Genomic DNA, 18,359 nt, shown 5'->3' with positions numbered 1-18,359 from the left:
TCCTGGAGTGTGAAGGATGGGTAACTCTTGTATCCTGGAGTGTGAAGGATGGGTAACTCTTGTATCCTGGAGTGTGAAGGATGGGTAACTCTTGTATCCTGGAGTGTGAAAGATGGGTAACTCTTGTATCCTGGAGTGTGAAGGATGGGTAACTCGTGTATCCTGGAGTGTGAAGGATGGGTAACTCTTGTATCCTGGAGTGTGAAGGATGGGTAACTCTTGTATCCTGGAGTGTGAGGGAAGGATAACTCTTGTATCCTGGAGTGTGAGGGGAGGATAACTCTTGTATCCTGGAGTGTGAGGGGAGGATAACTCTTGTATCCTGGAGTGTGTGGGAAGGATAACTCTTGTATCCTGGAGTGTGAGGGGAGGATAACTCTTGTATCCTGGAGTGTGTGGGAAGGATAACTCTTGTATCCTGGAGTGTGAGGGGAGGATAACTCTTGTATCCTGGAGTGTGAGGGGAGGATAACTCTTGTATCCTGGAGTGTGAGGGGAGGATAACTCTTGTATCCTGGAGTGTGAGGGGAGGATAACTCTTGTATCCTGGAGTGTGTGGGAAGGATAACTCTTGTATCCTGGATATAACTGTTGATACTCTCGGTACATACACTGTATGCAATGTTGACATCTGTCTGCCTGTGTCATCAGTGTCGTGTATACTGTTGATAGCAGCCATAAATGACTTCGAATGTCAAGCATGTCGATACCTGGTTACCTGGTTGATACCTGGTTGATGGGGTTCTGGGAGTTCTTCTACTCCCCAAGCCCGGCCCGAGACCAGACTTGACTTGGTCCACCAGGCTGTTGCTTGGAGCGGCCCGCAGGCCCACATTCCCATCACAGCCCGGTTGGTCCGGCACTCGATGGTAGACATATACCTGTTATCCTGTCGACGTTCTGTTTCCACAAGGGTCTTGATGAGGGTTCGAACCTATGTGCTGAGTGTTCCCAGACGCGCTCTAGTGAACTGTACCACAACATGGTCAAAAGAATTGCAACCTGGAGTGCTACTGCCCCCACGAGGGTCCCGAGGCTTCCACTGAAGCCTACACAGGGTTTCACATAATCTCCCTTTCCCCCCCCCCCCCTTCCTATGTACTCGGGCTCTGTCAATCAAATATGTGTGTATTGAAATAAGGGCGTCTGAGGTAGAACTATTTAGTTCTTCATTAGCAATAAGGAAATAAGTTATGAAACTTAAAAAAAAATATGGGAGAACAGGTACACAGAGAATGACAGGGAAGTGTGTGAAGAACTCCTGGATTATGTCCACGCCCAGGTCTTGTTATCTAGTCGTTATAGCAAGGTAGTTTCCCTTCATCATGAATTGACCTTTTGGTCTCCTGGCTCCTGAGCCCATCTCCATCACCTTACGCTGGGGCTGTTCACTTGCTGGTGTTGAACTCTAGCACCCATTTGTCGGATCAGCTCTGCAACGTGTTGAAGATGTTCAAGCACATCTCACAGCCTCTCTTCCTTTACTCATTGTCCTCAACACATCTCCTCACAGCCCTCTCTTCCTTTACTCATTGTCCTCAACACATCTCCTCACAGCCCTCTCTTCCTTTACTCATTGTCCTCAACACATCTCCTCACAGCCCTCTCTTCCTTTACTCATTGTCCTCAACACATCTCCTCACAGCCCTCTCTTCCTTTACTCATTGTCCTCAACACATCTCCTCACAGCCCTCTCTTCCTTTACTCATTGTCCTCAACACATCTCCTCACAGCCCTCTCTTCCTTTACTCATTGTCCTCAACACATCTCCTCACAGCCCTCTCTACCTGTTCTTCTCAGCATTGTTGTCAACCACAGACTGTTCGTGGACAAGGAATCGATAACTGGCTGTGTGTGAGGGTTCGACCCCCGCCCCGCCCTCAACCTCGTCATGAGGACCTTGTTGAGCGACGCCTCCCAACACGTCAGTACCTAAGCCAGGTGAGGCTTGGTCAGTGTACAGGTGTGGGAGGGGGGGGGGCGGCAAGTGTTGTCAGCGCGCTGCGTCGTGCGCTGCGCCTCAAGACACGCCAATCATCCCACCAACACACACATACACATGTCTACTCTTAACCTGCACACTGCTACCAGGCGCTTGTTGTAGTCGAGTCCCTTAAGGTCTGGCGGCAAGCCTTGTTGCACAGTTTGATGAATGGCCAGGGCAGGCCGAAATGTTGTCACTTGATAATGGTCTAGAACGGACCGAAACTTATATAATGAGGGTAATGACGGATTGTTTTTTGTATTGTAATGCATTATTATGGCCAGATAAGATGGCCCCCTCAAGTGAAACTCTGACGTCACATCCATGGACGTCACTGTAAGGATCACGTGACCTAATGTGTGTGTGTGTGGGTGAATGGGAGACAACCCATGACGTCATGAGTGACTGGGCCCACCGGTGAGTGGGTCTAGAGGGCTCTCATTTGCATGTAGGACGTCACAGAGTGATGTCACTCGACTTCGATGCCCCTACAGTCATCATCACCCCTTCACTGATGTCCTCGTGACATCACCCCCAAGCAAGATTTTCTTTGCCTATAGTCGTGCTTTTGTAGCCTGGTTAGGAAATGGGTCGTGCTGTACAGGTTCGACTCGGGATCCGATTCGAACCTGTACAACACGAACCTGTTACGCTGTTGTAACTAGCTAGTGGTGCTTGTTAGTAACGCGTGTCGTCGGTAGTTTAAAGTTGCTGTCATTCCTTCTTTCTAGTATTTTAGCACCACATTAGCCCTCTTCCGGCTTTCAGGAAGTTCTCCCGTTTCTTAATAGGAGATACATGTTACGACACTCGGGCTGCAGGAGGCTTCACCTGCTTCTTTTCAGTATTCATGACGATATTTTGTCTTGGCCCACGACTTTTCACGCGTCCAGTTCCTGCAGTTCCTTCTTTACTTCTTCTGGCGTCACTGCTATTTCATTGAGGCTTTTCTGTCGAATTGCCCGTCCGATTTGAGCTATAAGGTCAGTATGATTTTATTTGGGAATAATGATGTCTGACGATCTAACGTTTAGGGAGCATAACCAAGCAAGTATTGCGTCAGTTAGAAAAAATATAGGATGAATTGCAAGAACTTTCAAATCCAGTGATCCCATCACAATGGTTGTACTATTCATATTACTGGTGCTGTCCCGTCTTGAGTACTGCTCAGTACTCACTTCCCCCTTCAGAGTAGGAGAGATTGCTGAAATAGAGGGAATACAGAGAACATATACTGCACGCATAGACGAGATAAAGCACCTAAATTATTGGGATCGTCTGAAAGCTCTCCAAATGTACTCACTAGAAAGGAGACGAGAGAAATATCTGCTCAGTAAATTTGCACAGTAAAATAACAAGTACTGGAGTGAACGATATGAAAGAAAATGCAGAATAGAACCAGTGAAGAGCAAAGGGGCCATAGGCACAATCAGGGAACACTGTATAAACATCAGAGGTCCAATGTTGTTCAACATCCTCCCAGCGAGCATAAGAAATTTTACCGGAACAACCGTGGACATCTTCAAACACCTAGATAGTTTTCTCCAAGGAGTGCCGCACCAACCGGGCTGTGGTGGGTATGTGGGCCTGCGGGCCGCTCCAAGCAACAGCCTGGTGGACCAAGCTCTCACAAGTCAAGCCTGGCCTCGGGCCGGGCTTGGGGAGTAGAAGAACTCCCAGAACCCCATCACCAGGTATCAACCAGGTAAGATCTAGTGGCAAGTCAGGTTTCAGCTTAAATACTTCCTGCAAGCTTTTGTTAAGTTCATCACACACCTCCTTATCATTCTCTGTGTGTCCTCCCTCACTTTTGTCAAATCTGATAACCAACTCATTCACAGTCATCTTGCTGCGACTGAGATGACTGCGGAACAGTTCAGGCTCACAGTCATCTTGCTGCGACTGAGATGACTGCGGAACAGTTCAGGCTCACAGTCATCTTCCTGCGACTGAGATGACTGCGGAACAGTTCAGGCTCACAGTCATCTTCCTGCGACTGAGATGACTGCGGAACAGTTTAGGCTCACAGTCATCTTGCTGCGACTGAGATGACTGCGGAACAGTTTAGGCTCACAGTCATCTTGCTGCGACTGAGATGACTGCGGAACAGTTTAGGCTCAGATTTAGCCTGGCACGCAGTGTAAGTCTCGCTCTGTTTGTCACGCTCGTAGTTTCTGTGTTCTCGTTTCTGACCTCTTTGTATACATTGTGAGTTCCTACTGTTCTGTGTTATCTATAATTCTTTCATGCTCTTTTGCTTTGCTTCCAGACACTCCCTTTAAAACTACTGTGTGTGTGTGTGTGTGTGTGTGTGTGTGTGTGTGTGTGTGTGTGTGTGTGTGTGCGTGTGTGTGTGTGTGTGTGTGCGTGCGTGGGCTCACGCGTATGCTTAAACTCACTCACTCTCTCTCTCTCTCTCACTCTCTCTCTCTCTCCCTCCCTCTCTCTCTCTCTCTCCCTCCCTCTCTCTCTCTCTCTCTCTCTCCCCCTCCCTCCCTCCCTCCCGTCAATCCCATACTCTTCACCAGCCATATTTATTTCCGCCTCTCTCCAACACCAACTTATTTCTTGCACCAAAAGAAAAAAAAATGATGTCCCACTGTTTTTTTTTCTCTTACCTTTTCAATTATTTTCGAAACATAAATCTCACCTTTTCTCCAATTTTTTTTTCCCTTGCTAAATTCTAACAACAAATATCCCGGTCATGTGCTTGTATGTCTTCGTCTCCTGGGAGAAGATGTTTGTATATTGTGTTTGCGGGGGTTGAGCTCTGGCTCTTTGGTCCCGCCTCTCAACTGTCAGTCAATCGACTGGTTTTTAATTCCTCTCTGCATATGGCATTTAATAACATTTTATTTATTAATAATTATGGATTTTTAATAATAATACTCCACATACTTCATTTAATAATACTTTAATGCCTCTTAATACGTCTCATTTATTCTGAAGAATGATTCTGAGCAATTCAATATGTCACCATTTTCACTTTTAAGTATAAGGGGCTATCTGGGTACAATCATCGTTCACCACTACTTATACTTTATTATTATTATTATTATTATTTGTCTACCACAGACGTGGCCAGACATTTACAATGCTAACCAACATATATACATTTTCTTCTGTCCTCCATGGACAGGGTTAGAGATGTGTTAAACATATAGTTCAAGGGTTTATTGAACAATCAACCACAGAAGGTGATTCGGTGCTTTTAAAATGCTAAGCTAACCACTACCTATACTACCAAGTATATACTAATATATACTAGTATACTTGGTATACTAGTATACCAAGTATACTACCTATACTTGTGTGTGTGTGCTAGGGTTGTTCACGTCAAGTCAATTAAACACGAATGCTAGAACCAAGCTCAACACTGTCCCAGACTTGTAGTGTAGTGTAGTGTAGTGTGGTGTGGTGTAGTGTAGTGTAGTGTAGTGTAGTGTAGTGTAGTGTGGTGTAGTGTAGTGTAGTGTAGTGTAGTGTGGTGTGGTGTGGTGTGGTGTAGTGTAGTGTAGTGTAGTGTAGTGTAGTGTAGTGTAGTGTAGTGTAGTGTGGTGTAGTGTAGTGTAGTGTAGTGTAGTGTAGTGTGGCGTAGTGTGGTGTAGTGTAGTGTAGTGTAGTGTAGTGTGGTGTGGTGTGGTGTGGTGTAGTGTGGTGTAGTGTGGTGTAGTGTGGTGTAGTGTGGTGTAGTGTGGTGTAGTGTGGTGTAGTGTGGTGTAGTGTGGTGTAGTGTGGTGTAGTGTAGTGTAGTGTAGTGTAGCGTAGTGTAGCGTAGTGTAGCGTAGTGTAGCGTAGTGTAGCGTAGTGTAGCGTAGTGTAGCGTAGTGTAGCGTAGTGTAGCGTAGCGTAGTGTAGCGTAGTGTAGTGTAGTGTAGTGTAGTGTAGTGTAGCGTAGTGTAGCGTAGTGTAGTGTAGCGTAGTGTAGCGTGGTGTAGTGTGGTGTAGTGTAGCGTAGTGTAGTGTAGTGTAGTGTAGTGTAGTGTGGTGTAGTGTAGTGTAGTGTAGTGTAGTGTAGCGTAGTGTAGCGTAGTGTAGTGTAGTGTAGTGTAGCATTATCTTCCTGTCTTGTTCCAAGTGGCAAACAAAACAACTACTTACAGACAAACAAGCACATCCCTAAAGGAGCTCTGTTTTTGTTTTAATGTTGTTTACTGGTTTTTTTTTTTCCTAGAACTTCATGCAAAAGGATTTTCTATATTTTTGTATATTCTTCCTAAAAATATAAATATGTAAGTTAAATGAATTAGTTTCATCTATAAATATGCATTTATAATAGTATATAAAGGAGCAAAATTCACAGTTTGTGTGTGTGAGTTGTTACAGACAGACGCACTCAGTCGCGATACAAAATACAGTTCTCCCCGCGGGATATATCCCGCAAAACACACACCGAAACTACGACGTTGGTACAACGTTCGAACAAGTTTTAACACCTCCTAACTAGTTATAACAACCAATATAGCAAGTTGTAACAACGTTCTAATACGTCATAAACACGTTAAGCCAAGATGTAACAACTTTAGTACAAGTTATAACAACGTTCTAATACGTCATAAACACGTTAAGCCAAGATGTAACAACTTTATTACAAGTTGTAACAAGCGGAAAATAGAGACAGTTTCGGTTTGTGTTTCCAGGTTATAGCACAAATTTATTTTTGGAAAGCATTAACCTAGAGACTCTAGTAACTAATTCAACTTTACTCGTAGTAGATCTATGATTTGGTGATAGTCCAGTACGGGGTCACCATAGCCCGTGCTACTTGGAACTTTTTGTTCCTGGTAGCGAATCTTAAACAACAACAACAAAAACAATATAATGTATTTTCCTAAGTCTAAGGAAGCACCTCCAAAGGATACCTGATCAACCAGGCTGTGACTCATACGTCAGGCTGCGAGCAGCCACGTCTAACAGCCTGGTTGATCAGTCAGGCAACCAGGAGGCCTAGTCGACGACCGGGCCGCGGGGACGCTAAGCCCCGGAAGCACCTCAAGGTAACCTCAAGGTAAGTCTCCAAAGATCTTAAGTGTCATCTGTATCTCCAGCTTCCACTCCTAACCTCTCTATCTAAACCCAACCACTTGGCCTGGACGGTAGTGCGACGGTCTCGCTTCATGCAGGTCGGCGTTCAATCCCCGACTGTCCTCAAGTGGTTGGGGCACCATTCCTTTCCCTCCGTCCCATCCCAAATCCTTATCCTGACTCCTTCCAAGTGCTATATAGTCTTAATGGCTTTGCGCTTTCTCCTGACAGTTGCTTTTCTTTCTCTTCCTGTTTATCTTGTCCTCACTCGGTCCTTATCAACTTTCATATTGTTCTTAGTGAGGGAGCCGGTCGGCCGAGCGGACAGCACGCTGGACTTGTGATCCTGTGGTCCCGGGTTCGATCCCGGGCGCCGGATAGAAACAAAGGGCAGAGTTTCTTTCACCCTATGCCCCTGTTACCTAGCAGTAAAATAGGTACCTGGGTGTTAGTCAGCTGTCACGGGCTGATTCCTGGGGGTGGAGGCCTGGTCAAGGACCGGGCCGCGGGGACACTAAAGCCCCGAAATCATCTCAAGATAACCTCATCTCAAGATAGTGTTTTTAGGTCTTTCCTTAGCGTTAAGCTGTCGAAATGATGATGATCTAGTGATGTTTCTCATTACCCTTCCCAATATTCTCTTCTGATTAATGTGTGGCTGCAGGCCAGGCGATGCATGTTCAAGGAAATGGTCTTGTGTAGGTTGATAGCTGTGTGTTGTGAAGGATATCACATGTTTATTTTCCAAAAGGGCGATTTTTGTGTTAGCTTCGTTTGCATACGCTGCTGATGTTAGCCTGTTCGTGTGTGTGTGTGTGCTTCTGGTCAATGGTTTGAGGTGATGTATCCGGTGTAACTACTCGGCCGGTAATTTTGTCTATCTGTAATCTTCAGTTACTTGTAGAGTATAACATCCTTTGCATATACAGTCAGAAATGTGTTAGAGCAATACAAGAGAAATGCAATCTTGAGGTTTTCTTGAGATGATTTCGGGGCTTAGTGTCCCCGCGGCCCGGTCCTCGACCAGGCCTCCACCCCCAGGAAGCAGCCCGTGACAGCTCACTAACTCCCAGGTACCTATTTTACTGCTAGGTAACAGGGGCATCAGGGGTGAAAGAAACTCTGCCCATTGTTTCTCGCCGACGCCCGGGATCGAACCCGGGACACACAGGATCACGCGTCCAGTGTTCTGTCCGCTCAGCCACCGGCTCCCCAAGCGTGGTCCACCAGGACACTGTCGCAGCGCGGCAGTAATCGACGCGACAAGTCGTTGACCAACGACTCGATAACAGGAAAAAAGGAACGTTTAGTCCCCTACTGAAAGATAATGTATTTGGTTAACATCTTATTATTGGTTCCTCTGTCTCCCTCTTGCTGGGGACCAGCGGTTCGGTGGTGGGGGGAGGGCTTGCTGGGGTAGTTATGGTTGGAGGGGGGTTACAGTGCGGAGTTGCTGGGGGGTTGGCTGTGGTTCTTCGGGTGATTGTGACTGGACGTGCTGACGGGATGGGTTCTGGATCTTGGGATTAATCGTTGGTGTTTGGTGATTGCTGGAGCTGATGTGGGGGGGGGTTTGTGATTGTGGGGGTTTATGTGGGGGAGTTTGTGGGTGTTGGTGTTGTTGCTACAGTGGTTTGACGAGACGAGATACTGTGCGAGTCTGGAGATGGTGGGGAGTGATTGTGAACGGGGAGGGGTTGTGGTGGTCTTGTGGTGGTGGGGAGGGGTTGTGGTGGTCTTGTGGTGGTGGGGAGGGGTTGTGGTGGTCTTGTGGTGGTGGGGAGGGGTTGTGGTGGTCTTGTGGTGGTGGGGAGGGGTTGTGGTGGTCTTGTGGTGGTGGGGAGGGGTTGTGGTGGTCTTGTGGTGGTGGGGAGGGGTTGTGGTGGTCTTGTGGTGGTGGGGAGGGGTTGTGGTGGTCTTGTGGTGGTGGGGAGGGGTTGTGGTGGTCTTGTGGTGGTGGGGAGGGGTTGTGGTGGTCTTGTGGTGGTGGGGAGGGGTTGTGGTGGTCTTGTGGTGGTGGGGAGGGGTTGTGGTGGTCTTGTGGTGGTGGGGAGGGGTTGTGGTGGACTTGTGGTGGTGGGGAGGGGTTGTGGTGGTCTTGTGGTGGTGGGGAGGGGTTGTGGTGGTCTTGTGGTGGTGGGGAGGGGTTGTGGTGGTCTTGTGGTGGTGGGGAGGGGTTGTGGTGGTCTTGTGGTGGTGGGGAGGGGTTGTGGTGGTCTTGTGGTGGTGGGGAGGGGTTGTGGTGGTCTTGTGGTGGTGGGGAGGGGTTGTGGTGGTCTTGTGGTGGTGGGGAGGGGTTGTGGTGGTCTTGTGGTGGTGGGGAGGGGTTGTGGTGGTCTTGTGGTGGTGGGGAGGGGTTGTGGTGGTCTTGTGGTGGTGGGGAGGGGTTGTGGTGGTCTTGTGGTGGTGGGGAGGGGTTGTGGTGGTCTTGTGGTGGTGGGGAGGGGTTGTGGTGGTCTTGTGGTGGTGGGGAGGGGTTGTGGTGGTCTTGTGGTGGTGGGGAGGGGTTGTGGTGGACTTGTGGTGGTGGGGAGGGGTTGTGGTGGTCTTGTGGTGGTGGGGAGGGGTTGTGGTGGTCTTGTGGTGGTGGGGAGGGGTTGTGGTGGTCTTGTGGTGGTGGGGAGGGGTTGTGGTGGTCTTGTGGTGGTGGGGAGGGGTTGTGGTGGTCTTGTGGTGGTGGGGAGGGGTTGTGGTGGTCTTGTGGTGGTGGGGAGGGGTTGTGGTGGTCTTGTGGTGGTGGGGAGGGGTTGTGGTGGTCTTGTGGTGGTGGGGAGGGGTTGTGGTGGTCTTGTGGTGGTGGGGAGGGGTTGTGGTGGTCTTGTGGTGGTGGGGAGGGGTTGTGGTGGTCTTGTGGTGGTGGGGAGGGGTTGTGGTGGTCTTGTGGTGGTGGGGAGGGGTTGTGGTGGTGGGGAGGGGTTGTGGTGGTCTTGTGGTGGTGGGGAGGGGTTGTGGTGGTCTTCTGGTGGTGGGGAGACGCCACACACTAACGTAACATCCTCAACTCGCCTAAATAGATCTACATCTCCCCGACACTTTTGTCAACATCAACCGATATTAAATAATCAAGTGATCATTCAATATCGAAAGCCTAATATGTTGATTAAAAAAAAATACAGCAAAAGTACGGTCAATACACAAAAAAATTCACAGGCAAAAAATAAAATAATTGTTATTAAAACTGGTTTCGTGGGCATGTTTGCAGCTGCGGTAGACTATATTAAGGGAGTGTTGTTTATCGTGAGCTACCTGTGTGATACACAAAGTCCCCCTTCTTACAGAAGTTAGTTATAGACGCTCCTCTACAACACTAGAGGAGCTCCACTACAACACTAGAGGAGCTCCTTTACAACACTAGAGGAGCTCCTCTACAACACTAGAGGAGCTCCTCTACAACACTAGAGAAGCGTGTGGTCAGTTGTATCCGGCACTGGTGAACTTTGGCCGAGACGGTCAAAATGTCTACGGGAGCCACTACCCATATTTCACTATCTCTCTGGGTAGTGAGTGGTTCATGAGAGATGCCTCATACACCAGGGGCCCACACACACCAGGGCCCCACACACACCAGGGCCCCACATACACCAGGGCCCCACACACACCAGGGGCCCCACACACACCAGGGGCCCCACACACACCAGGGGGCCACACACACCAGGGCCCCACATACACCAGGGCCCCACACACACCAGGGCCCCACACACACCAGGGCCCCACACACACCAGGGGGCCCCACACACACACCAGGGCCCCCACACACACCAGGGGCCCCAGACACACCAGGGCCCCACACACACCAGGGGCCCCACACACACCAGGGGCCCCACACACACCAGGGGCCCCACACACACCAGGGGCCCCACACACACCAGGGGGCCACACACACCAGGGCCCCACATACACCAGGGCCCCACACACACCAGGGCCCCACACACACCAGGGCCCCACACACACCAGGGGCCCCACACACACACCAGGGCCCCCACACACACCAGGGGCCCCACACACACCAGGGGCCCCACATACACCAGGAGCCCCACACACACCAGGGGCCCCACACACACCAGGGGGCCACACACACCAGGGCCACACACACCAGGGGCCCCACACACACCAGGGGCCCCACACACACCAGGGGCCCGGCTGCCTGGTGTAAGCTGGAAGGAGCTGGTCGAGATAACAAGAAAATATCGTCCCATGAAATCTCGGTGTTTGTTCAAGCGAATGTTTTCGCTTTTCTTTCCTGGAGGTAGAGTGAAACTTTTTCATAGTAAACTGCAGGAAAGTGATGAGTCGGCGGCAGGAGCTCACGAAGTCTGGCTCCATACTAAACTTACTCAGCCTTTATATATATATATATATATATATATATATATATATATATATATATATATATATATATATATATATACACACACATATATATATATATATATATATATATATATATATACACACACATATATATATATATATATATATATATATATATATATATATATATATATATATATATACACACACATATATATATATATATATATGTATAATATAATGTGTGTGTGTACACACATATATATGCTCAGTGAGGTGAGCAGACACGTGTGTACTCACCTCATTGTGCTTGCGAAGGTTGAGCTCTGGCTCTTTGGTCCCGCCTCTCAACTGTCAATCAACTGGTGTACAGGTTACTGAGCTTACTGGGCTCTATCATATCTACTATTGAAACTGTGTATGGAGTCAGCCTCCACCACATCACTGCCTAATGCATTCCATTTGTTAACTACTCTGACACTGAAAAAGTTCTTTCTAACGTCCCTGTGGCTCATGTGGGTACTCTGTCTCCACCTCCACCTCTGTCTCCACGACAGGGAGCCGGTCGACCGAGCGGACAGCACACTGGACTTGTGATCCTGTGGTCCTGGGTTCGATCCCAGGCACCGGCGAGAAACAACGGGCAGAGTTTCTTTCACCCTATGCCCCTGTTACCTAGCAGTAAAATAGGTACCTGGGTGTTAGTCAGCTGTCACGGGCTGCTTCCTGGGGGTGGAGGCCTGGTCGAGGACCGGGCCGCGGGGACACTAAAAAGCCCCGAAATCATCTCAAGATAACCTCAAGATAACCTAACCTAAGTCCCCTTATTCGTGTGCCCCCTGTGATAAATAATCTGTCTTTATCTACTCTATCAATTCATGAGAATTTTGAATGTGATGATCATGTCTCCCCCTAACTCTGTCTTCCAGCGGCATAAGGTTTAGTTCTTGTAGTCTTTCCTCGTAGCTCATATCCCTCACTTCGAGTACTAGTCTGGTGGCATACCCTTGAACTTTTTTCACTTTAGTCTTGTGTTTGACTAGAACTTAATTCATGCTGGAGCTGCATACTTCATGACTGGTCTGAAGTATGTGGTATACAAAATTCTGAATGATTCCTTACACAAGTTTCTAAAGACCGTTCTTATGTTGGCCAACCTGGCATATGCCGCTGATGTTATCCTCTTGATGTGGGCTTCAGGGGACAGGTCTGGTGGGATATCAACCCCCAGGTCTTTAGGTCTCCCTTATTCTTAAAGGATTTCACCTCCTATAAGTACGTTGTATATATGTAAAATGTGTGTGTGTGTACTCATTTATATGTACTTACATATAAATATAATATGCTTTCAGGGTCGAGCTAGGCTCCTGGCCCCGCCTTTAGAACATTCTTAGATTAATGCAGTGACACATTTCTCACGTTTTGATCATATTTACATTTCAAACTTTGAATCAAATTATCTTCCGCGACTTGTACGTCTAATCTGCAACACTTACTGACACCTCTAACACTGGAAACGTTCTTTCTGACGTTTCTATAACTTTCTATAACTTTCTATAACTCACTTCATTATGGAATTTTCATCTATGACCCCTCGTGCTGCTGCTCCCAGCTCTGAAAAATGCTGCTTTGCCTACCTTGTCAATTTCCCTTAGAATCTTTTATGTTGTTATCATGTCCCCCCTTCCCCTTATCCATCTGTCCAGTCCTCCAGCGTGATAAGGTCTTGTCTGTCAGTCTTTTAACAGAGGTTAATACCTTCAGCTCAGGAACGAGGCCCGTTGAATGACTTTGTATATGTTCTGGCGTGTCCTCGTGTCCTTGGAGGAGTAGTTTCTGGTAGGTGGAGTTTGTCTTGTTTCTGGGAGAGGTTCCATGCTGGGGCTACATGTTCAAGTGTGGGGATCACACCTTTACTGTATATGGTGTGTGTGTGTGTGTCTGTGTGTGTGTGTGTGTGTGTGTGTGTGTGTGTGTGTGTGTGTGTGTGTGTGTGTGTGTGTGTGTGTGTGTGTGTGTGTGTGTGTGTGTGTGTGTGTGTGTGTGTGTGTGTGTCTGTGTCTGTGTGTGTGTGTGTCTGTGTGTGTGTGTGTGTGTGTGTGTGTATGTGTCTGTGTGTGTGTGTGTGTGTGTGTGTGTGTGTGTGTGTGTGTGTGTGTGTGTGTGTGTGTGTGTGTGTGTGTGTACTCACCTATTTGTACTCACCTATTTGTGCTTGCGGGGGTTGAGCTTTGGCTCTTTGGTCCCGCCTCTCAACTGTCAATCAACTGGTGTACAGATTCCTGAGCCTTCTGGGCTCTATCATATCTACATTTAAAACTGTGTATGGAGTCAGCCTCCACCACATCACTGTCTAATGCATTCCATCCGTTAACTACTCTGACACTAAAAATGTTCCTTCTAACGTCTCTGTGGCTCATGTGAGTACTCAGTTTCCACCTGTGTCCCCTTGTTCGCGTCCCACCAGTGTTGAATAGTTTATCCTTGTTTACCCGGTCGATTCCTCTGAGGATTTTGTAGGTTGTGATCATGTCTCCCCTTACTCTTCTGTCTTCCAGTGTCGTAAGGTGCATTTCCCGCAGCCTTTCCTCGTAACTCATGCCTCTTAGTTCTGGGACTAGTCTAGTGGCATACCTTTGGACTTTTTCCAGCTTCGTCTTGTGCTTGACAAGGTACGGGCTCCATGCTGGGGCCGCATACTCCAGGATTGGTCTTACATATGTGGTGTACAAGATTCTGAATGATTCCTTACACAGGTTCCTGAACGCTGTTCTGATGTTAGCCAGCCTCGCATATGCCGCAGACGTTATTCTTTTTATGTGGGCTTCAGGAGACAGGTTTGGTGTGATATCAACTCCTAGATCTTTCTCTCTGTTCGTTTCATTAAGTACTTCATCTCCTATTCTGTATCCTGTGTTTGGCCTCCTATTTCCACCACCTAGTTTCATTACTTTGCATTTACTCGGGTTGAACTTCAACAGCCATTTGTTGGACCATTCACTCAGTCTGTCTAGGTCATCTTGCAGCCTCCTACTATCGTCCTCAGTTTCAATCCTCCTCATAATTTTTGCATCATCGGCAAACATTGAGAGAAACGATTCTATACCCTCTGGAAGATCATTTACATATATCAGAAACAGTATAGGTCCAAGGACTGACCCCTGCGGTACTCCACTCGTAACGTCTCGCCAATCTGAGACCTCACCCCTCACACTGACTCGTTGTCTCCTGTTACTTAGGTACTCCTGTATCCAACGGAGTACCTTCCCTTTCACTCCAGCCTGCATCTCCAGTTTTTTCACTAGCCTCTTGTGTGGCACTGTGTCAAAGGCTTTCTGACAATCCAAAAATATGCAGTCTGCCCACCCTTCTCTTTCTTGCCTTATTTTTGTTGCCTGGTCGTAGAATTCAAGTAACCCTGTGAGGCAGGACCTGCCATCCCTGAATCCATGTTGATGCTGTGTTACAAAGTTCTTTCGCTCCAGATGTTCCACTAGCTTTCTTCGCACAATCTTCTCCATCAACTTGCATGTGTGTGTGTGTGTGTGTGTGTACTCACCTATTTGTACTCACCTATTTGTGCTTGCAGGATCGAGCATTGACTCTTGGATCCCGCCTTTCCAGCCATCGGTTGTTTACAGCAATGACTCCTGTCCTATTTCCCTATCAAATGTGTGTGTGTGTGTGTGTGTCCGCGCGTGTACATGTTCACGTATATTTGCTTACCAATTTGTTTCTACAGAGATGAGTTTAAACCCTTGGGCCCCGCCACAGCAGTGACCAATTACTACCACTACCGCACCCCTACCCCCCCCCCCCTCCTGCTCCACCTACCACCCCGTCATACTGTACAAGCTGTGGCAGGAGGACGGCGCCACGTGTGTGCCTATCACACCTGCTAAACAAGTGACTCTGTGGATGCGTATATACCTTTATGTATACCAGTAACTCCTAACGTCAACTTTCCATTCGTCCCCCCCCCCCCCCGCCTCCTTCCTGCTGCTCTATATCCTAGAATATCTACTAGATTACCGTTCCTTAGCATACACCTCTCAGTAGCATAGATCTAGGTTTAATGCTGGAGTTTGGGCGGCGGGCGGAGGACTCGAGGGGGTATAGATAAAGGTGTAGATCGCCCAAACGTGTTTATCTAGCCTTGCTAGCGGTATCCGGTCGTGCAAGTCACTTAGGTTAGTTAAACAGGACTGACTATCCTTCTCTATCCGGCTTTGATTTTATAATTGGTTGTTTATCTTCTGTATGTTTCCACTAAGCTGTTTCTTATTTTGTTTTGTTTTGTCCCGGTATCTTCCAAGGAATGGGTGGCTGTGACGTTGGAGTTAAGTTTAAAGTCTCTTACTTATTCATTCTGGTACAATTTATGTTGGGTTTAAATTTGTAGTTCTCCTCGAGTGTAGCAACTCTCCTGACTTGTGAGTGGTGAGGCTGTGTTGTGTAAACATTTGGTAAAGATTGTCTGAGACTGTTTATGTGTATCTGGGTGACACCTTCCACGTGTCAGACTCACTCAGGTGTCAGACTCACTCAGGTGTCAGACTCACTCAGGTGTCAGACTCACTCGGGTGTCAGACTCACTCAGGTGTCAGACTCACTCAGGTGTCAGACTCACTCAGGTGTCAGACTCACTCAGGTGTCAGACTCACTCAGGTGTCAGACTCACTCAGGTGTCAGACTCACTCAGGTGTCAGACTCACTCAGGTGTCAGACTCACTCAGGTGTCAGACTCACTCAGGTGTCAGATTCACTCAGGTGTCAGACTCACTCAGGTGTCAGACACACTCAGGTGTCAGACTCACTCAGGTGACAGACTCACTCAGGTGTCAGACTCACTCAGGTGTCAGACTCACTCAGGTGTCAGACACACTCAGGTGACAGACTCACTCAGGTATCAGACTCGCTCAGGTGTCAGACTCACTCAGGTGACAGACTCACTCAGGTGTCAGACTCACTCAGGTGTCAGACTCACTCAGGTGTCAGACTCACTCGGGTGTCAGACTCACTCAGGTGTCAGACTCGCTCAGGTGTCAGACTCACTCAGGTGTCAGACTCACTCAGGTGTCAGACTCACTCAGGTGTCAGACTCACTCAGGTGTCAGACACACTCAGGTGACAGACTCACTCAGGTGTCAGACACACTCAGGTGTCAGACTCACTCAGGTGTCAGACACACTCAGGTGTCAGACTCGCTCAGGTGTCAGACTCACTCAGGTGTCAGACTCACTCAGGTGTCAGACTCACTCAGGTGTCAGACACACTCAGGTGTCAGACTCACTCAGGTGTCAGACTCACTCAGGTGTCAGACACACTCAGGTGTCAGACTCGCTCAGGTGTCAGACTCACTCAGGTGTCAGACTCACTCAGGTGTCAGACTCACTCAGGTGTCAGACTCACTCAGGTGTCAGACTCACTCAGCTGTCAGACTCACTCAGGTGTCAGACTCACTTAGGTGTCAGACTCACTCAGGTGTCAGACTCACTCAGGTGTCAGACTCACTCGGGTGTCAGACTCACTCAGGTGACAGACTCACTCAGGTGTCAGACTCACTCAGGTGTCAGACTCGCTCAGGTGTCAGACTCGCTCAGGTGTCAGACTCACTCAGGTGTCAGACTCACTCAGGTGTCAGACTCACTCAGGTGACAGACTCACTCAGGTGTCAGACTCACTCAGGTGTCAGACACACTCAGGTGTCAGACTCACTCAGGTGTCAGACTCGCTCAGGTGTCAGACACACTCAGGTGTCAGACACACTCAAGTATCAGACTCACTCAGGTGTCAGACTCACTCAGGTGACAGACTCACTCAGGTGTCAGACTCACTCAGGTGACAGACACACTCAGGTGTCAGACTCACTCAGGTGTCAGACTCGCTCAGGTGTCAGACACACTCAGGTGTCAGACTCACTCAGGTGTCAGACTCACTCGGGTGTCAGACTCACTCAGCTGTCAGACACACTCAGGTGTCAGACTCGCTCAAGTATCAGACTCACTCAGGTATTTCTTTACTGCCTGAGTCTTTCCCCGTCCCGTTCAGTATCTTGATTCTTATCCACAGAACTCCCAATAACGTGTTATATCAATGAACAACTTCATCTGGGAACTTCCAGTACACAGGTTCGGCTCCTGCTCATCAAGGTCATTGTGGATTAGTTCATTGATTCTTAATGTGTGTGGCGGTGACACCTCAAGTCCACTACGGGCTCACCATAGCCCGTGCTACTTGGAACTTTTTGTTTCAAGTAGCGAATCTTAAACACCTCCAGTCACTGTATGGTACAGGCGTTCACAATCTTCCCCTGTCAGTGTGTGGTGAGTGGTTGGCTTGGCGCTTTCCCCCCTGATAATTCCCTCCCTCCCATTCTATTCAATCGAGTTCCCAGTGTATCAGGTATATATATCTGGCTCCCAAAGGTTCGTAGTCACATGTTTGTAAAGGTTTAGTTTTGAATGATTACTGAAGATAATGCCCCAGGGTCTCTGTGTCTTCTCAAGCTTGGAGTATATGCTGTCTCTAGTTGCGAATTATCTCCTTTGGGCGTAGAGATATAAGATACTAGTGTCACGAGGCTCCAGGGGCCAGATTCACCAAAGCACTTACGAACCTGTACATCTTTTCTCAATCTTTGGCGGCTTTGTTTACAATTATTAAACAGTTAATGAGCTCCGAAGCACCAGGAGGCTGCTTATACCAATAACAACAGTTGATTGGGAAGTTTTCATGCTTGTAAACTGTTTAATAAATGTAACCAAAGCCGTCAAAGATTGAGGAAAGATGTACACGTTCGTAAGTGCTTGCGTAAGTGCTTTCGTGAATCTGGCCCCTTGGTCTTCTGCTGTTGCGACCCGGCACCGTGCAGGGGAACGTTGGAGGGGGGGGGGAGGGGGGGGAGGGGAACTTAAGCCATTATACACGGCTTATTTTCTCTCGCAAACAATTACACGACATTATTTTTATCTTGAATGCACTCCGCTCCGGCTGGCTTTCTGGTGCTTGTGTGTAAAGTGAAACTTGCAGCCCAGTT

The 18,359-nt window shown here is 48.2% G+C and overlaps 1 protein-coding gene across 1 annotated transcript; it reads left to right on the top strand.

The window, feature by feature from the left end:
* Positions 1–2,381: 2,381 nt before the first annotated feature.
* On the top strand, positions 2,382–17,379 carry LOC138367544 (filaggrin-like). Its single transcript, XM_069329237.1, has 2 exons — positions 2,382–2,401; positions 15,843–17,379. The coding sequence occupies exons 1-2, from the start codon at positions 2,382–2,384 to the stop codon at positions 17,377–17,379; spliced, it is 1,557 nt and encodes a 518-aa protein (XP_069185338.1).
* Positions 17,380–18,359: the final 980 nt, after the last annotated feature.

Source organism: Procambarus clarkii, chromosome 22, assembly GCF_040958095.1.
Source record: "Procambarus clarkii isolate CNS0578487 chromosome 22, FALCON_Pclarkii_2.0, whole genome shotgun sequence".
Taxonomy (NCBI): domain Eukaryota; kingdom Metazoa; phylum Arthropoda; class Malacostraca; order Decapoda; family Cambaridae; genus Procambarus; species Procambarus clarkii.
Note: the sequence above shows the minus strand (reverse complement) of the source record. Positions and strands in the feature narration are given on the sequence as shown.